General features: G+C 34.1%; 1 protein-coding gene across 3 annotated transcripts in view; it reads right to left on the bottom strand.

Moving 5' to 3' along the window:
* Positions 1–2,131: 2,131 nt before the first annotated feature.
* The window catches only part of LOC145686471 (1-acyl-sn-glycerol-3-phosphate acyltransferase gamma-like), a 219,903-nt gene continuing 199,903 nt past the window's right edge, over positions 2,132–22,131 (bottom strand). For 2 of the 3 annotated variants that reach the window (XM_081759814.1, XM_081759812.1), the window contains exons 6-8: positions 17,728–17,875; positions 13,838–14,057; positions 2,132–10,337 (exon numbers count right to left, since the gene is read on the bottom strand). In XM_081759814.1, coding sequence (XP_081615940.1) covers positions 10,228–10,337; positions 13,838–14,057; positions 17,728–17,875 — 478 coding nt within the window. In that variant the 3' untranslated portion in view covers positions 2,132–10,227. The remainder of the gene's footprint in view (positions 10,338–13,837; positions 14,058–17,727; positions 17,876–22,131) is intronic. The other variant, XM_081759813.1, reaches the window with a different exon arrangement.

Genomic DNA, 22,131 nt, shown 5'->3' on the forward strand with positions numbered 1-22,131 from the left:
AATGCGGGACCATAACTTTAATGCAGCGCTTAGTCCTCTTGAGCTGCAGTGTTGGGTATCATTCAAGAGTTTGTGTTTCGGTTTCTTAGTCAAGACGAAGGATGAGAACTACAAAAACACCCGTGGACAACTTGTTGAATACTTAGGGAAAGCATGCATACAACATGTCGCTGAAAATTCACTTTCTACACAGTCATCTAGACTTCTTTCCACCGAATCTCGGCGACGTAAATGATGAGCATGGCGGAAAGTTTCACCAAACAATAGCAGCAATGGAAAGACGTTACCAAAGTGGATGGAAACTGAATATGCTTGCGGACTATTGTTGGGGATTGGTTACGGACACCGAAGACACCCACAGGAAGGTCAAAAGCAAAACAATGAACTAGGTGAATCATTGTTCTTTGGTCACATATATATTTCTGTATCACAATGTGAATATTCATATTGTACATGTATTTCTTTGTTTACTCGAGTTAGCCAATTTTTTCTCCCCTAGCAAACAGCAATCTCTATGATTCTTTTAATATAATGAATGTATTGGATGTGTGCTACTGAGTTTATGTATGAGTATCGCAAGTGTAAGTGTTGCAAACTTTTTCAATTTCTCCAAATATTAAATTTTCCCTCCTTTTAAAATTACTTTCACACTGTTTTACTCCTCTTGTGTTTGAGATATCTCTTTGAGTTTTTAATATAGCACACCTGAATGTATGGGATATGGGTTACTGAGCTTATGATTGCGTAGCGTGACTGTCAGTGTTGCAAACGTCTCTAAATTTCTTCAAAAACCCCGTTTTTTCCCCAGTTTTTTCAATATTTTTCTTCTTCTTCTTCTAGACATTGAGCGTAATGGGTAACAAATGTTTACCGTTGGAATGTGTGTTCCATGCCCTTTCCAACGAGGTAACATTTGTTATTCTGGAATAGTTAGGAAAGGAGCAGAGAGGCTTTAAACCTGCCTTTCTGCGATTGCTTTAGAATTTTAACCAAAATCTACTATAACTGACATTATTTCAAAATCTGAGGGTGCAGGACCAAAATTAAGATCAGATTCGTTTTCAGCAGCTCGAAAACTATAAAAAACACCTGCTTTCATGCAGAAAAAATTTTTGAAGTTGAATTTTGTCGAACAGTGTTATCAGTATAAAATGGTCTTCAAGGTTGTATCTGGAAGATTATAGCTGAATTACAAACGAAACGAAATATTTATTATGCCTGTACTCATATGTACAGGCCTGTACTGTATGTTAAGCCTTTTTAGATAAATAAATACCACATACACCTCTTTCTTTTTTCTATAAACCTTTCACCGATCATCCTTAATAATCCAATTGTATCTCTTGTGCCGTTACCTCTCCTGAACCCGAACTGTTCGTCCTCAACTTTTTCATTGGTTCTTCCACACAACTTTCTGTTCAGAATTCAAAACAAAATTTTTCGCTAATGAAAGGATATGTATGAAGCCTATGTATGTAAAAACGACTATACTAAAGCTATAAGATGACTGGACATATTATCAGACATGGAGGAATCACGCTATTAGTTATGGAGGGAATAGGAGAAAAAAAAGTACCTAGAGAAGGACTGTCACTGAAATATACGGACCAAATAATACTTGATGTAGGGAAGAAAAGGAACATTGAAATAAAAAGTCTGGCTCAGAAAAGGGAAGAGTGGAAAGCTGCGTCAAACTAATTAAAACATTGCTTGCCTGAAAAGAAAATCAAATCTTAAAATCTTTCAACTCCATGCCATCACATACGGTAGGCTTTTCACTCACTTTAATCAATGGTTAAAATTCCAACGAAAGCCAAGTAGTCTGTACTTTGAGCCACTTGTAACATGCAGAGAATTAAATAAATAAATAAATAAAAACTATAAAATATTGTCTACAGTATTACATTAAAAACGATAACGTCAGATATAACTATGCAATTATAAAGTGTTAACCAGTTATGCTGATTACTTTCTCCAAATTTTGGAAGAAATTAATTAATTTTCTATAAAAGGATCCATTTTCTGTTCCATTTCTTTCCAAGGTATTAGTAACTCTCAAATGGCAGAGAAGGAGCAAAGAAATTAGTAATCACATTACATGAAATGCTATTAATCGTAGAAACAACAAATATATATGTATGTATATTTATTCGTTTTCTAAGAAAATACACAATGTTCATAAAATAATTATACATTATTAGTTTAAGCAAAACAGAGTCTCAAAGATCTTTTGTACATAATACGAATACACAAGAAGCAGACGAAAAATATTTTCGAATGAAGCGGAGGTGAAACTGCTACACTGACGTCGTCGGAAAAGAATGTTCCTTTCTTTTTTGCTTGATGACTTTTTCAATATATAAACATATACAAATTTAAAAACGATGTAACAAAATGTGTCTACAGCTAAAAATGTTGGACAATGTTCTTCGGTGCTCTTTTCATTTTTTTTCTTACTTTCTTTCTTCATTATACAAACAAATTGGGCCACTTTGAATGTTGTAAATATTGTTACTATTAATACATAAATTATGTCTTCTTTTGATTGTCCAAAAAAGAAAAAAAAATACAGCACTATCTACACTGCAAAGAATGGCTTCAACAAATTATGACTATACATCTTATGCCATGGAAATTGCATTTCACCACATGAACAACTATAAAAGTTTACATAAAGTATTTGCTAACGTATGAAGCTAGATACACATCCACTGAACATCAATTTTTATGAAATGGGTAACAATTACCGTCAGTAAGTACTTATATATATTTTGTATAATTCTATTTAACGCGAACATCATAGACTCTCAGAAATTACATTTAAGATAAATATTATTATTTCTATTAGGTACTGGAATTATTTTGACAAAGATGCACACAAAAATACACTGTGCTCTTATGCAAGTATTAAAATACAGTACATTTTAACGAATCTATAAAATTTGCATAAAGAGAACATCGCTTGGAACGAATTAATAGTATAATCTAATTCTGCAATGGAACGTCTGCATTAGAGTTATATTTTTTTGAATTACAAAATATATATATATCTTACACTAATCAACCTACAATGACAGTAAATGCAATCATATTTACTGGATAACGTCCATTATTTCCTATAGTATTAAATAACAAAATTTTACATTTTCCATGGTCAAAAACGATTAAATTCTGTAATTCGAGAGAGAAATTTATATACGAACATTTTTGGCTTGTGTTCAAAACCTTCATACTGACGAGCAAAAGCTAGAAACAGTAACATTTTACAATAAATGCGGATTTATCAATCTTATATTATTTTTCAAATTGTACAAATACAGACGACACACAAAAATATAATACTAGACGTACAGTTTTTTCTTTTTCTTTCTTTCTTTCTTTCTCATATCCATCTTTTACACTACTCCAAATTTCATATGCACAAATATGTAAAATACATTCTTCTTTGCGTTCAAGTAATTTAGGAAAGACAAGAAAACAGACAATTATTTGATAAAATACAACTAGCTAATATTTCTTTCTTTCTTGAGCAGAACGCTGCAAACAGCAGAGTACGAAAATATTGTTTCTAAAGTATACAATTTGCAAACTGAAAACAAAAAAAAATAATCTATTTCTACTTTTCAACAATATCAACCTTTGTACTACACATTTTTCTTCTTCTCACTAACCAACACATTTAAGTGTGAACACATGCGGTCTACAAGAAAACAAACAAAAGGTTTCTTGTTTCTCATTATTAAAGAATATTTCAAAATATCTGGGTCCAGTAAATTGTACGTTTTCATATTGTTTGTTAGTAACTTCTATGTTTTTATTAGTCCTTAAACAGCTTCTGAAATTATGCATATTTATACTACGAATGAATGCGATAAAGAAAGCTCTCATCTCGATTTTCCACATCAGTGCTCTCAGACATTTCTTCTTTTTTCAAGTTACTTTAGAGAAATATTGTTATAAAACGTTGTATCTATAACATTATAATTTTAAAACTATCAATCAATAATAGAAAGATAATTTGTAAAATTTAAGAAAATATTATAATAAAATTTCTGAACCTTGTAAAATCACTATAACAATATCTCATTCGGTATGAACACGACAGAAAAGATAATTTCTTTTACTAAAATATGTGTGGTTACAACTTGCACAATATCTGGTACTTCACAAACGTAGCTTTCCAATAAATTTTCAAGAAAATAAACTAAAAACGCTTACGTGACGTCTTGCGTTCAACATTTTTTTCTTTCGTAATACTAAATTATGTTAAAATCAATTCATTGTGCTAAGTATAATTACCAATGTTCTATTTTATTTCTTCTGTTCGTTACATATATTGTACTATAAACTAGCAAAAAATGCATTGAACTAGGGGTAAAAGTGGATCTGAAAAGGTAGGAGGACTCATGACGTCACACCGTTCCCAGTGCTTATGTATACCCATTGTAACTTTTTTAGAAAGTAAGGGGGGCCACAGATATTTTCTGAAAGTGGTGGGATGGCGTCCCCCACGTTCCCTCTCACTTTTACCTCTCCATTGAACTAAATTCTTTAAAGGGATTTTTCTTTATTCGCGTCAGGGTCATACTTGCCGAGTATACATTAAACTCACTGGTATCGACAGAAATCACTGGTATATATGAAAAATTGGTTCATACTTTCATTACTGTATTAAATTTGTTTCCACAAAAGAATTATATATACATAATATTATAATTAAGACCTTACACGAATTATTCATAATAAAAACTATTTACTGCGATTATGTCTGCCAATAGTTCGTCAAAACGAATACAGAGATTGAACTACTTAGTTCGCAAGCGTTATGAGCATTGTCAGAGGCAAGTTTGGAACCTTAGGCTTATGCCCGCGTCGATCTACTACAACAAATTACCAATTACTTTGTTTTAATTTGAAGCTTACTTAAAGTACAGGACATTAAGACTAGAATGACAGAGGTTTAGACCTAATGAACGTACCACACGGAATGAAATGGAATTATTGCCACACCAAATTCTAAACAAATTAGGACAATCTCCTATCCTAATAACACGTTTCAAAGAAATATTAAATTAAATGTTAAATCTAAACACGGTTAAAGCAACGGTACACAGTTCTAATAATCTTTTACTAAAATGAATGGCAGCACTTAATCTTCACCAGATTTACAAGAGTTTCTCATTCTTGTAGAAAAAAAGAAGTTCTGATGATTAATGTGCCTAAATTATAATAAAACAAAAGGCTTTAGAAACTGAGAAGTGTTAAAGTATGAAGGTATCCTTTCTGTCAAAACTGTCACTACTTTTACTCTGAGTGTTATATAGACCAAAATACAAACATTTCGACAATTGTTTAAAATATCTTGTAATGAAATTGTTACTGCAAAATCTTTACATTTTCATTCTTTAATGTCATCCTGATTTATGTGTGATTTTTAGGTGTATATTTCTTGTAACGTAGCCACAAAATCAAACATTAATTCAATACAACTTGGGAGATTTTGCAAACATCTATCACGTATCCTCAGAGTTTAAAATTCAAAAGACCATTAAAACGGTGGGCCTACGGGTAAATCATAATTAAGCAACTCATTCATTGTAATTAGGTATAATGAACTAAAAAATAAGTGCATATTTCTCTACTTATGCACGCAGTAAACACTGTGAAATGAAGGTTTGAATATGAAATATACAATCTTCATTTCAAGGAACCTACTAACAGTTTATTTCGCACACCATTTGGTGCCTATACGAAAAGAAAACTTGTTTGAATAGGTTGTACAGTTAGATCTTATGAAATACGGTAGTTTGCCATTTTAAATACATACCAAACCTTATCAATTTGGCGAAAATATTTTCAAGGTATGAAAACAATACTCAACACATACATCAAATTCGAGAAAAGGGTTACTTCAGTTCATTTTAAAAATTACACTAATCATTTGAAATTTATTGATGAATTGAACGCCAAAACGGTACAAAAAATATTCAAATCACGTAAACTAACTTCCAGAGAACTCAACTGCTTAGCACGTCGGTACATAATCGGCAAATACATCAAATCATTTTTAAACACATTTTTTTCGTATAATTATTTAAATATTACTTATAGAATTATCCTAACCAATTAATTCCTCGACCAACCATATATATCCTTATCATTTAGACACAACTACAAGACACACAAGGAACTGGCAATATGTCATGTGCGTATAATACGTGTCTTTTTTTTTCTTTTAAATATGTTCTATATAATTTTCTCATCAGCAGCACCCCACAAAATCACACACACAAAAGCTACATAATAATAACAATAATAAAAATAGAGTACTTGCCCAAAGGAACTACTATAGTTTAGAAAATGTCCCTTATTTCAAGTACTCTGAACAAATTAAATTCATCTGATAATTTAACCACACACTATCCCATATAAATTTTCAATGCAAGTACACACAAACGAATATATTATACATAGCAGCTTTAAACAGTGTTGACTGACGAGGACTGCGGAAGTTTAGGTTAAATCTTGTGTTTTATTCTATATATACATATTAAATCTCATACACAATAAGGGTAAACATTACATTTGAAGGAAACCTAGTTTGACTTAGTTTGTGTAAACAAGAAAAATTAGGGCCATTTTGGACTAAAAAAAGTGACAAAACTTGCTTCTGATGAAGCTTCGTACAAATATTGTTGCCACCCTTAGGTTAAGTATATTTAGTGATGGAGGCTCCAGCACATACAGTAACTCGAAATACGAGTCACTAACTGTCTTAAATAGACACGTCTACAATTGACGACCCTTCCTTGAGACTCACTGGTCGAAAGTTTTTTTTTTTTTTTTTTTTTTTTTCCTGGACATTAGATGGATTTAACTAATTTTCAATAATTCAAAATGGTCTGTTTTCTTTTGATTCTCAGATATAAGTAATACTCTTTTTCTTTGAGACATATTAAAGCTTCTAACACTTCATTTTTTAGAATCTAAACTTCCGCAGTTTATTTACGAAAAAACAAAATACCTCTTACGTTTTATTATACGATATATATGCAACAAACCACCTCAAGAAAATACACGTCAAACTCACGCACAATTATGAAAAAATTTAACCACAAGAAGCCCTCCAAAACCACACTTTTCATAATGTTCATCTTAATTTAAGAATCTCCTCAAAGATATCATGAATTCAAATAGTTATAAGTGGCACATATACTTATAGCGTAACACTAAAATCATCAATTACTAGTTTTAACTGATTTGACTGTAGACTAAATAATATGGGGGACACAACACCCTGGCAAAGAACTTAAGCCGACCAGCCGGGAACATGTGTTACATTAAAAATAATTGTGAAAAGAATAGCCTAATGGTACTTCATCGCTTTAAAGGATTACCATTCCTTACGGCTACGTTTAACCAGGAATTGCTTCCGATTAAAATCTTTGTTAACCTGTGATTTGATTGATTCTGCAGTATATTTATTATGCACTTTATACCACATTACATTCTCTGTAAATTACAGAAAACTACTGGGATCCACTCATCTTTTAAAAAATTATTAGTAAGAGAAAATTAATTAGCGAAAAATCATCTACTGTTATACTAAATATGGCTTTCCAACACGAGTGAAAGTAAACAATCCTGAGATTTGTTTCTATTTCACTGTGTTGTAACAAATGAACACATTTAACCTTTTAATATTAATGATATTGACGAGGAAGAAATCCTCAATAAAAGAGTTCAAATGCACACTCCTACTAAAAACTTCTCGCTTTCTTAAAACAAATTCGGTATACGTTTAAAATACAAAACGTAATTTTATTATTATTTTTTTTTTTTAATATACTGCCATGTACTATTTCAAATTCAGAATTCGCATTAACTACTTTTCATTTCTGGGATATTTCGATTAAAATCAAGTTTTATACACCAAACAATACATTGAACTTCGTATATTTTAACTATGCAATGTTACAATGAAAATTACATTAGGCCCTTAGTTCGTTAGGGACGCGGAATGTTGATTTTCGGAGCATGATATAATACACACACAAAATCCCTATATATATATATGTGTGTGTGTGTGATATCGTTGGAAGTTCAACGTTAATTTTGTTCAACGAACTTAGCTACTCATTCTCTTTAAAAGACCGTATTTCCACAACCATAGAAAATTCACATTTGTTTTATTTAAGTTTATAAATGAGAGTATACGTCTTTTCATAGAAAGGCAGGTAGCCTGGATTTTTCTGAACAAAACTGAACGTTTTGACTGATATTGAAAATTAATTTCCGTGTCTATGCAACTACGTTATCAAATTTATATGTCCGCATGCAATGAAAATAATGTTGTAAACATTTTACAGAGAACACGACGAATTTCCTTATTTGTTTTATGTCTTTTATTTGAAATCTTTATATGGACAATAATTATTTACATTCTTCCAGTAATGCTCATGACAAATCTGAACCAGTAACATTAATCGTACATACAGAACGTAATACGTGAGAAAACTGTCAATTTTTTTCTTATATATTCAACTAAAGTGAGCCATTTGTGTGTTTGTGTCAATTTTGATCTTAACTTATATCCTGTAACAATTAGAATCGGTTTTCCGTTCGACTTTCCAGTTTGTATACAAGATTTTCCCTGCCTCTGCAGAAGTATACGAACAGAATTCATTAGTTTTCCCATGTCGTGGAAGATGAGAGGTTTGACTGATTAGAGCCTGGAACTAAAAATGTAACTTCTTTAAAATAACACCAAATAAAAAAGCAAATACTAAATTTAACGCCAATACAATATGGAGCATTAACTTGTGTATCAGAATATTGGAAATCATATTTAATGCACGAACTATCTTCACAGAATCCACGCGAGGAAATATAGTTACAATTTATGAGTCTCAACATGAAGCGTCTTGTTATTGAAATTAGGCCTATAGCTTTTTCCCCACAAGCAATAACGTTAGGGGCAGAAAATGATTTGGTTATGGAGGCTGCAATCGTTCTATCGACATTGCAGAATTCTTCTTTTCTACCTTTATCCTTAAGCCAAATCAACAGAAAAAAAAAATCTTTCAATAAGAACAAGCGAGTATTTGTATTCTGCACCGCTACATAATATAAAACTGACAACCATGAACGTTGCAGTATTAGCACAGTATCTAGCGCAATAATTATAATTATAAATTTGCATAATCTTTCGTAATCATTTAATAGATTGCGAATTCTTCATTTAAACTATGTACTTATCATTCCGAAAACCACCAATATTCAGTACTATACGCACCTTTACTTCATTAATAACAAATATGTACTACAAGATTCAATTTCACAACACTGAACACCCACTCGTTTGCACACTTACAATATTCTTCTAATATAAATATATATATATATATATATATATATATATATATAATAGCACACGAAGTTAACTGTTACGTAGATTACATGATGATTTAGATCTTTCAAGTTTTAACATTACAGCACAGAAAAACAACTGTACTAAAAGGTGAATACAAATTGTTCATAATACATATTGAATAATCGTAGCAGCAACTTATATGAGTTACATAAATTCGTATTATGTGATGTTCTTAGATCATATCAATTACTTCTTAAAGAACTTACATAGCAAGAGTACTTTGGGATATTATTCTTGATCTCTTTCTGGTATTCAATAGTATAAACACATTCTAAATACTAGTTACACTGTTGACCTGTATCAAAATTTTCGTTATCTGGTACAACGATAATTTTTGAACATTTTTCATACATAATAAATGTATTACTTGTAACAAAAATAAAGTGTATATATGTCATATATAAAATGTTTTTTCCCCCTTTTTTTTTTATGGATGTTTGACGAGCTCTTAGAATTAAATCCAACTTAACCTAGTTGCCACCCCTCTTTTTATTCTTTATTACGCAAACCAAAGATTATCCCAGTTTGAAAATATACAACGTACAATTAAGTAGCAGCCTATGAAATTAAATACAAATAGAAGATTCATTTATGAAAAATAAATACAAAAGCACAGTACATTATGAAACCTATCGACCTTACACTAGGCTCTCTAATACCTTAATGTTAGTGAAACCTATAGAACATCACACCTTTTGGCACAATCTCTTACGTACAAATCACAAACATCCCAACAACTTAAAAATAACCGGAAACAAACACAGAGGGAGGTAGCACATTCTTTATATACTTACTCAGTCTTTTTTCAAGGCACCTGATGAGTTGCTATGACTAACTTCTTTGCCATATGATGACGCTTTACTAATCTTGGTCATCCCAATTGTTTTGTATAAACCAAAGAAACCTGTAAATGACAGTCCTTCGATCATTATCAAAATACAAAATTAAATTCTCTTAATGATTAAAGTATACAATACTAAATGAAAATATCCCGTGGATTCGGACTCGGATTTCCAGTTTACTGGGCAGTTAACCTAACTAACTAAGCTACCACCGATATAACCATTTTTTCTGTTTGGGCGCTTTATTCTCTCAGCCCCTGGACCACAGCTATCTGGTGGCAATTTGCAGAAGCAATCAAAAATCTTTGGTGATCATATGCTTTAACGCCAAACCAAACCTGTTCCAGTTGAAGGAGCATTGGTATTTTACGACAAGAGTTTTGTCAAACCGATATTTTCAGTCTCATGAATATAAGAGGTGCGTATATTAGCATGCTTATACGTGACAAGTTTTTAGCATCATAGCATAGTGCACTAGAGTCGAAAGGCAAATGCAATTTACTTGATAAACAAGATGGCAGGCAAGTCAGGGAGTTCAGATGTAACGTAGTGTGTTGTGAAATTCTTTGTAATGAAGGAGTAAATCTTAGTGAAATTTAGACGGTTTCACACACAGCACGGTAATGAGACTCGTATCCGTAGTAAAATACCGGATGCGTCAGAAAATGTATTCACATTTAACCTGCCATAGGAAAATTATTTTCCAACCTACAAGGTTAAATTTCTGCGAAAAGTAAAGCTATAGTCCAATTTGAAAAGTAAGTATATTTTCTGGTCAAACTGAATGCTTCAAATGGTGGATAAAGTAAGTACTCAAAATTGTGGTCAATACATCACATCAGTATCAATACATGCTTCAGTATCAATACATTTCAAGTATAAGTTACTACTGTATCCGTACTTCGCACCCGAGTATACAATAGGATTTCTGTGCACACCATTTGAATCTCATCCCAAAGTATGTCTTGATTACATGGTTTACGACGGTATACCTAATCTTCTACCATGTCACATAAATAAATAAATAAATAAATAAATAAAAAATCGAGTGGCGGAAGGTCTGGAGAGCATGCAGGAAACTCGATTGGTCCCCTGCATCCTATTTACTGGCCTATTACATTTTGATCCAGGTGTGCTCGCACATCCCTATAATATTGCGTCGGGGCGCGATCTTGTTCGTAATGAAACATGTCATTATCGTACATTGTATGAATGGCAGGAAAAATGGAGTAAGCACGCATTGTTAGGTACTTTTCTCCAGCTACAGTACTGACAAAACGGAAAGGTCCAACGGTCCCCGAGTAACAAACCACATCAGGCAAATTACAATATATATAACTCATCAACGTGCATGATAATTTGAGATTTTATTCAGAAAAAAATCGAATGATAGGCCAGTTTTATATGTAAAGTCGGATGAACCTCTTCTCTAAAACTAACTAACTTAACTCTATAGCCTATGGAACCCGGAAGTTCAATGCCGCGTTCACAAAAGCTCTCCACTGACTTCTACCTTTAGCCAACTGGATCCAGTTTCTACTTTGTATTCCTGTCTCTGCGAGATCCGTCTTAATATTGTCCTCCCATCTGCGCCTAGGTCTTCCTATTGGTCGTTTTCCGATTGGTCTTCCAGTCAAGACTTAGAAAGCGTTTCTACTTTCTTCCATCCTAGCTACATAAACTGCCTACCTAAGCCTCCTAGACTTGATGACCCTAACAATGTTTGGTAAACCAAATAAGTTACGTAGTTCCTCGTTATGAAGTTTCCGCCATTTCCCATCCCCCATGGGTCCGAATATTCGTCTCACGATTTTGTTCTCAAATATTTTCAGTCTATGTTCTTCCCTCAGAGTAAGCGACTATGTTTCGCAACTATACAGAACAACAGGCATGATTATCATTTTATATATTTTAAGCTTCAAATTTCTCGACAGAATTCGGGATAAGAGATTTTGGACTACATAATAGAAGTCTCTTTTCTAACGAATTTAAATCTACCTTGTTTTAGTATGTTCCGTATTCAGTCTTAACGCAATTAATTACTATATTAGCTAAAAAGAAGTGATAATAGTACCTCAATTGGTTTGAGTAGCCGCCCAATAAGCGGAGATTCGGGTGTCCGACAGTCAAACACCCAGACCTCTCTATATATAATTAGATGAACATCATTTACTGAACAATTTAGTTTGCAATACATACAGATGCAATCAAAATAATGGAAAGACCTTTATAAAAAAAAAAAAAAAAAAAAAAGTGCACCTTATCTGGTTTATATACGGCATGGAACTACAGTTAGCTTGCAGAAAGCAGTGATTCGTCGTGGAATGGAGACACACAGGTCGTGAATAGTTTCAAGAAGAATGCTGTACTATTCCTTACGAAATGCAGCACTCAGTTCCATCAACAAGAATGAAGGAGAATGACTGCTCCGGAGTCTGAGCTTCAAAATTACCCACAGGTGCTCAATAACTGAAGAGTGAAATCAGGTTGGCCAGGGGAGATGTTACATTTGATCCCAATGTTCATGAAATCACACCTCAACATCTCCAGTAGGTGAACTGGCACATTATTATTGGTCGGAAATAACAAAAGGTTGAAAGTGGTCATCTAAAATCTCCATATTACTAGCAGCGATGAGTCCTGTGAACGTAATCACAGGACCCGCGGAATATCAGAAAATTGTGGCCTAGAGAATCCCAAAGCCGCTGCAGAAAGGAGACAGTTAGGAACTTTTCTGGGAATCCACCATACATAAACACAGTCTGGTGTTGAAAATCACGTGAAAAATGACTTATCGGACTATGTTACACGTTTCCAATAATCGGGGCTGCACTGTTGCACATTCTCAAAAACATTTTCTTTGCGTTAAACCGTTGGTGGTGATAAGAGATTTGCCAATTGCAATCCAACCTCGTGTTATACAGATCCCGTCGGACTGATTTTAGCAACAGGCTGTTCCAAGCGCTAATTGAGTTCTACAGTCACTTTTTCCGCATTCTCTCGACAGCCCTTAGCGACAGTACTCTTCAATGTTTGGCGATCCTAATCACTAATGCTTCCTCTCCTTTTTTTCCTTCGCCGATGTTGTTTTCCCATGAGTTCTGTAGGCCGTCATCACCTTGGACACTGTTCCTCGCGGCAAACTTAACACACTGACCATCTTAGATATCCAACTAGTTGCGCACTCAGAATTTGGCCTCCTTGCAACCTTTTGCATCACCACCATTTAACTGCTTCGACACATATCTCCTATCTTCCTGACGTATTGCAGACTATGACCTAAAGCACCACTAACAAGCAACTCAGTGTTAGCACTTCACACAACGTACGTGTTGACTATAGGCCTTTCTATTATTTTGAAAACACTCATATATCAATTTATAAAATACAAAAAACTTCCTGCAACACAGCTACAAATAAGCCTGTTTCAAACCTCAGAAAGGATTTCTACGACCACCACTAACAGAATTGATAAGTGAATTCTGATTAAGGCAATAGAGTCACCAATTATATATTTACTTTGTCATCATTAACTATTATATTACTACACGTATATACTCACATAACGCAATAATTCCTACACCAGCGCCAAAATACAGCGTTGATCCAGACGTTAATAACTGGATTTGGTAATATGTCATGGGAACCAGAACCACTACACCCCAAGTGACTGTATTAAAAAGTGAATAGTATCTTCTCGGAAGTCGGAATCCTTCCACTCTTGGTACGCCACTTTCCGCAAAGAAGTCTCCTGTTCGGATAAAACTGTCCTGCATTTTATCCTAAAAACAAATAATATAAAAGTATTTTGCATCGCAGTCTCGTAAGTTTTGAAAATCTACATTTTTTTTTTTTTTTTTTGTTTAAATAAGCTTATACAACAGCAATAAAGTACTCAAAGGGCACAAACAGCCATTTATAACGAAAATGCATTTGTAAAACAAACCAGAACATTAAAATTTGTCGTCTCCGAAATGTCTTTGATATGAAATAAATAAAGAAAGAAAAGAGTTCACGCTGAGATTAAGAATATTACAGTAAGCGGAAAGCGTACAGCAAAAAAGAAAAAAAAAAAAAAAATCGGAATAATAAACCTGTTGCTATTATTATTAATGTTGTGCCGGTTGCAGACAGCATAAAGGTATGTTTTGTAATGTTTATAATTAATGTTCGAAATGGAAAAAAAGCAGAGGCGGTATGTTTTATTACGATTTTGACTCGACATACCGCCTTTCTAACTGTTGAAATAGAGTGAGGGTATGTTGCCTAAAATAATGCATTTCTATTTACATAATGACTCAAAACCATGGGAGAGCTTTTGTATTAACAAGCTGCCTGCTAGAAAGCTCCCGAATCTTCCACTCAACTGAGGGGCATTCTAAACCCCCGGAAGAATCGCTCCTACAGCAGACAACACCTAAATCCGCTCATGTTCAAAACACGACCTCTATATGAATTAAGTCAAGACACACACATATATACATACGAAAGAAAGAATTCAAAATGGCACATCAAAATATAACCAAATGAACTTCTTTGAAGACACCTCATTTTAAAAACAAAAGGTAGGAAAAAGATGTCGGTGTTCTCAGCTTAGAAATTATTTCTAAATAAGAAATAAACTCTTTTCACGTGCAAAGCTATTCATCAATTACTGTGTATAAAAATGGATTTATTAAAGATATTTAGCACCTATTCTCCAGTGACGGTATGTCTTGATCACTAAAAAGCCAGAGGCGGTATGCCTTCATCACTGAAAAACCAGAGACCGCATACCGTCTCACTTCGACCACTGTTTATAATGCAAACATAGTAGTGTATGTATTTTAAAATGATGTACTTACATACGAGATAAAGAATACTGTAGAAGTATGTGTAATTACTGATTGTGAAATAAAATGAGTACCGGCTATAGCTTGCCAAATAAGCTTGACAAAGATATCTCAGTTGTGTATTTAAAAAAATCTGGTAAACGGAATGCTAACAATGCGATACAATCCTACTTTTGTGTTTGGAACAGGCGATAAACTTTTATTAAGGATTATTATTATTATTGTTCAAACTGTTTATATATCTCGAAGCAATGAAATAAAACTAATGGCCATCATCATTTAAGGAACGTAATTATTGTAAATAAATGTCAGAAGGAAAGGCTTCTGAATGGGTAAGATACATCATATTTCGTACTCGTATATACACAATGCTACAATTTTGGCAAGCCATCGTGATAAAACTACTACATAAATACAAATTAAGAGGGTGAAAATGAGCGACTGGACTGGAAACCGAAACAGGGCTCTGGGTTACCGTGCCAATGCATTAATTATCACGCTACCCAGTCCATTAACCCCACGGTAAGCAGGAGTCGGAAATTTTTCGCTAATTTCGCACCTATAAGGAATATAGAGTGAGTGAAAGTTAAATATTTCCTCCATTTAATCAGAAACAAATAATTTTAAGTCCTTGTTGAAAAAAAAAAAATAAATAAATAAATAAAAAACTTTACATGTAAATCGACAGATTGTGTACCGTGCGCTACGAGGTTCACACACTGAAAAAAGTCGTGCTCCCGCAATATCTTACGCATTTCGGTTCCATTCGGTGACATATAGTTATATTCAAAACATTGAACATTCATGTTACTCTCCCGTAATATGCTTGAATATGTACTTTGTGAAATATTTCAAGAGCTCCTGTTCAGTTCATCAGTCACACTTGGACAAGAAAGTCATAAATAATGAATTAACATTTTCACATTCAGATCTGTCCTCGTATAACGATAAACTGAATCTTAAGTCACTTTTTTAAAAACTTGCTGACCAGTTACACTTATTCTTAAAAATTTTCCAAGAAAGAAACCAAATTCATAAACTATAGTACACTCAATACAATTTTAAATATTCACAGAACATTCCATGTGTTATAAAGGAATCATACTTGAAATTACGTAAAATGAATGGTGCTACATTCCACACGCGTAATAAGAATGTTTTTTTTTTTTTTATATCACATTTTAGTACGAATGAATAATAGACATATTAAATAGGATTAACGTCAACAAGACTCAAATTTTTGAATTAAACTATTACTAACAATAAAAATTCTGTCAGTAATATGGCATTAATTGGTTTGCCTCATCAAAATTCAACGTTGGATTTTTGTTTCTGATACAGTCTGACTTGCACACATTCATTTCAATTTGTGGAAAGGTATTGTGAATTATTTGGACTCCTTTAATGGTATGTTTGGACTACCTAGACGTTTGGATAAGCTAGAAAAATCGCAGAATCTTGGCATCTCTTATATGCTCCTTCATTCTCAGTTCCATATTCTTCTTAGTCATACCAAAAGTTATGCCATCATGCTGACAAAAAGCCTGATAAAATTCCTGCATGCACAACGATATTAACAAAATAATTCTTAAAATTCTTATGGGTGGATAGATTAAGAGTTGAACATCCCTTTTAGCAGCAAGGTTGTATGAGACGTGGACTTATAGTTTAACGTGGGATTCAAACATGAGCTCGGGTCTCCCGTGCCCAAAATGAAATGAAATTTTAAGTTTCACGTCCCATGATCATGCCGTGTGAGCTAAAGGAGACGGTGATGGTGAGAAATAAATGAAATGGTGGAATGAAGAAAGTGGGAGGAAACGGGAGAATCTCGAGAAAACTCACACACATACGGTGTGTATCCACCACAAAGTTCACTTGACGTGAGCAGAAATCGAACCAGGGACCCCATGCACCAGAGGTGAACGCTCTACTGAGCCACCCGGTCTCCCGTGCCCAAATAGCCACGAGGGACCTCAATTCTTAAAATTCTGATATAATATTTTACAATACTAGTTGATAACTTATAGCTAGCCTAAAAGTTATATTTTTTAGCCATCTAATTTAAACTAAAAGACAATTTTGGTCAAAACGGAAAGGAAATCTAACGCTATTAAATTTCACTAAAACTTATTTGTGATGAATTGCGGTAAATCCAATGATCATTTTCTTTAATTTGTCTAAAATACCCTTTTTCCTCCGAAAATGATTTTTAGTTAGAAACAGTGAATAACGAAGAGAAACATTGGAATGAGAATAAAGGAATATAAGATATATCAAAGATCAAAATTCTGTAATTTTGGGTTCATCTAAACACTAATCAAAATTAATTTGTTTAGAAACTAAAAGGAATTCACATTAATCCTGGCTAGTATCTCTATTATTTGTTTACGCTTAGAGGCGACATACAGAACAATAGTTCTGTTTGGAACTTGTCAATATTTAAGGACTTAGCAACATTCATTTTACGTGATCTTGAGTATGATTCATTTGTAAGATGTTAAGTGTCCTGTGAATATCTAAATTTTTCTGAATTTGCATTAATATTTACACTTTTTGTCTGACTCAATATTGTATACTGTATGAATTAATAGAAGAACAGAATGATCTAAAGACCTACTTTTTTCTGATACAAATTGTGAAGCCATTCCGCACATTCCTTTTCATCGTCTGGAATTTCCTCCATGGGAATTCTCTTCATGTACATGTGTCCTGTTATCTTCTTGCCAAGCAGGATGTTGGTAAATGTATTCTCCTTTTCAGAAATACTACAAAATGGATAATTATTAATATTTTAAGAAAAAAAGATCCTATCTCAAAATAAAACGCCAAAAAATCTTAAATTTACATTTGTAATCAAGGACAATCCCAAAAGATTATTCGAGTTCTAATATTGATTTATGGTTTTGGGAATTTCTTATTGGAACGCAAATGAAATTAATCGATTCCTGTTGTTCACTATTGTATAAAAGTTTGTGGTTTATACTGAAATATGAAACTAAATCATAAAGCTTATAACATCAAGATTCATTATATAACGTTTTATCACGCTTTCAGTAATGTTATTGAATGTTTTCATAGGAATTTAGAAAGAAATTTGCGAGTGTTGTGTCGTGAATCTCATTCTTCATGGCCTGAATATGTAGCGCAAGCATATTTGTTGCTGAACCATACCATTAGTCATAGTTTGAGCTGCTCCAGTCGAATTACATTTAAAGACAAAACCAGAAGAATTTATATTGGCTCATTTGCTATCACACGGGAAAAGGAAGAAATTAATGAAGATGAAGTATTTATTAGAATATTAAGTTAATCATGGCAGATTTGAGAAAGAGAATGGTTAGTGAAAAGCGAAATGAAAAGCTGAATAGATCTCAGGGTTTGAGACGAGTGTTGTGGAAAGGTGATTTAGTGTTCCTTAGTGTCAATATAATCTCAGTAGTTTGTTGGATAAGCGAATAGCTAAGTTACGTGAAGTACATCGTAATCAATATGTTTGTTGGAAAAAGATTAGTGACAATGTGTTTGAAACAGTGGAGACGAACACCAGCGAATCGTAAGAAGTGGTTAGAGTTATTGAAGGAACATGTATGCAGTGCTTAAAGTGACATCAGATGAGGTGACGGTATGGAACAAATATGGCTATATATATATATATATATATATATATATATATATATATATATATATATATATATATATATATATATATATATACAGAGAGAGAGAGAGAGAACTAATATGTAAATGTTTCACGCTCCACTATCATCAGTGGCTCATATCCTGGTTTGCTGGCTTAAGCTGCCACTAACCCTTCATAACACCTGTACATTCATAATAATAATAATAACTCTTCCTCTTTGGGATAATGAGTTCTTGCTAGGGAGCCTAGTTTCCTTCCAGTTACACCTATGCTTTGGATAAGTTGTAACACTACTCACCAGAGTAAATGGGAGTTGTGCTAGCAATGAAGAACGTTGAAAGAGGTGATTAGCCAATGAAGAAGGCTCAGTCTGTAAGAGCCTTCGCAACGTAACGCAAATAATGAAACAAGTAATTATAAAGCTCTGCCAATTCCCGCAAAATACTGTCAAACACAAAATTTGAGTTGCGTTGACGCAAACCATTACGCAACGAGGCTCCAGGGACCCGAAAATGCGCTGTCATTACTCGTATAACTCCTTTACTCTTAGCTCACGCCCAAGAAACAGATTTCTCTAGAGGCAACTGGTCCTACCTGGCAGGCCGTTCGTACTCTGCGGATGTAGATGGAGCGAAGGGGAATGCGCTCATAGCTACACGATTCTTGCTGCAGAGAGGAAAATTTGTGAAACATACTTCGACCTCACCCGCGCCATCCCTCTTATGGAGGAAACTTTACCTTTGGTTTGGGGAAAGAAGTGAATTTCTTCGGCTGCGTTGCCAATTTGTCATTCAGTCGTGTGGTCTTTGGCGAGTGAAGATCGTAAGACTACCTAGAATGGTTAACCGGTCGGTGCACAGCGAAGCCCGTGAAATAATTAAATGTAGCAATTCTGTCCGCATCCAACAAATGAAGGGTCTCGGCTACATCAACTTGTCTCGAGGGAGGTACGGGAAAGCACATACTATTGACAGCAGCGCCAGAAGGGGCACACTCGAAATAAAAAGGCTCTAGTCCCAGCAAGGAACTAAATTTCCCTTTTCTAAACTGAATGAACTTAAAAACTTTTGAATATCCAAATATAAAAGTGTAAAAGGCTTGCCTAAGCGGCTTCCAAGGCTTAGGCTTTCTATTGTTGAACTAGCCTTTAGACTTCTGCCTCCAAACTGATTGTTGAGCAATAGTGATTACGAAGTGGGGAAAGAAGCAGAGGCGGTATGCTTTCGTAAAAATTTTGCTTGACCATATCGGCGATCTAAAAGTGGAAGAGCACAGATGGTACGTTTACTTAAACATCGTAGTTACAATAACATAGCGATCCAACGCTGCCTTAAGTTGATTAAAACAAGAAAACACATATATGTTCATATGTTTTTCGTCTCGTTTGCAAGGCTTTGTAGGCAATCTCGTCTCGTCTCTAGTATCTAATATTTAATGATTCTTTCCAATTTCATTTCCATTTTCTAAACTTCTTCTGGTCTCATCTCGTGTTCAACACTAATTTTCTTATATAGTTGTAAACACAGAACTCCAGACAAAATGAAAAGAATAATTTTGAATTTAAAAAAAAAGTCCTGTCAATATCAGAGACGGATCCAGGTTAAACATTTTAGGCGGGCAGTACGGAAGTTAGAATTGTTTGAGGGGGGATGGAATCGCTCTCACAAATGTTGAAAAAAAATCAAGAGCATACATTCTGCCATTGAATAGGGTGATAGGGAACTATTATTAACTTTTCAAAGCAGCAGCAACAAAATCTTTGATAGTGCAAACATATTTGTTGACTCAATGCTAACATCGTACTTATTACTGTGTAAAATCTTTCTTTTTTCTACATGCAAATTACAATTTAAATATTTTATTTTTACCGGTACGCCATACCGGCCGATTTTCTAACTTTCGGATGCATAACCGGCTCATACCGCCTCACTTTAAGCACTGCATGTATGTGAAGTTCATTGCTATGATGTCGTTGAAAGAGCTGAGAAGGAAGCTAATGATAGTTTCGTATCTGTTAAAGAAGAAAAAGGAAATAGCTGTGTAGTGTGATAAAGACTGTGGCCAGGAAGTGAAAGTTCGGTTGAGTTTTATAGATGATAGTGTTATGTGATATATACGAAAGAACTACTTATGAAAGGAAGATTCTTTAGTTTATTAAAAAGTCTTATCGTAACCTTTTTACGATCCTCGCTTTTTGAGGCAAATTTTAGATTTTCAATCAAGCACGTACTGCTTCATTGCTATTTATCTTAGGATCATGGTTTATACTTCGTATTTTTCACAATAGAGTAATCTTTCCAACGGTACAGTCCGCAGCAAAAAACCTGCAACATGAGCATGTAAGTTTATTGTGAAGCAACGAAGTGTTTTGCTCCAAAATAAGTGTGCAGTGGAGGACGCTGAGGTTTTTCCTGGCGTGATTCGTGCCACCTAGACGTTATGCTGATTTCCTACGCTGTTAGGCTTAGTTTCACAATAATCTTACATGTTCATGTTGCAGGGTTTTTGCTGCGGACTGTACCACTCGTTTGTTCGTATCATACACCTGAAACGGGAAATTCGGGAAAACCGGGTTTTTTGGAAATAACTTTTTGCAGAAATTTTGCGCCCCTCTGGCCCGGGCCTGGGTTGACGTAGAGAACTCGAAATCACTGGAAAAGTACGTAATTACGTACACAATCCGTATGCAAAATTTCAATGTGATATCTTGAAAACTAAGGGCGGGAAACTTTTTTGACAATCTTAAGGTGACCAATCTTTTTATATACATACATACATGTATTTATACGACGTGATGTAAAAATTTCCTAAAACAAGACTATTTGTCCCTGGATCATGATTCATACCTCATTCTCTTCAGAATAAAGCAACAATTCAAATAGTATCATTCGCATGCCCATACACCAGAAACGGAAAATTAGGGAAAATCCGGGAAATTTTCTGAAAAATCTTCTTTTTTAAATCTTTGAGCCCCTCGGGCCCAAGCCCGGGTTGACATAGAGATCTAAAAAAATCGATAAATAGTTGGAGGTGTATACTATGCGTATGCAAAATTTCAATATATCTTGAAAGCTAAGGGCGGGAAAAAAAGTTTCGAAAATTACCTCAGGAAAAAAATGTGGTGTCACTCCCTCCACCCCCATTTGGCGCCTCCAAGTTGACCATTTGGTTCCAAAACGTATTTAGGATATTCTTTGGTCCATGTCTGGCTTGACCAATAAAAAATCCCAGCTTAAATGCCTGTTATAGGACCTAAATAAGCGATTAAAGACAACACTGCATTTAGGTACGAAAACGTACCATGGACCGTATAAGGGAATGTTTCTGGAGAAATTGGACTGTAACTATGGTTCGATGATGTGTTGATGAGTAGTTTCTTGC

Source organism: Thermobia domestica, chromosome 5 (assembly GCF_964235325.1).
Source record: "Thermobia domestica chromosome 5, izTheDome1.hap1.1, whole genome shotgun sequence".
Classification (NCBI taxonomy): domain Eukaryota; kingdom Metazoa; phylum Arthropoda; class Insecta; order Zygentoma; family Lepismatidae; genus Thermobia; species Thermobia domestica.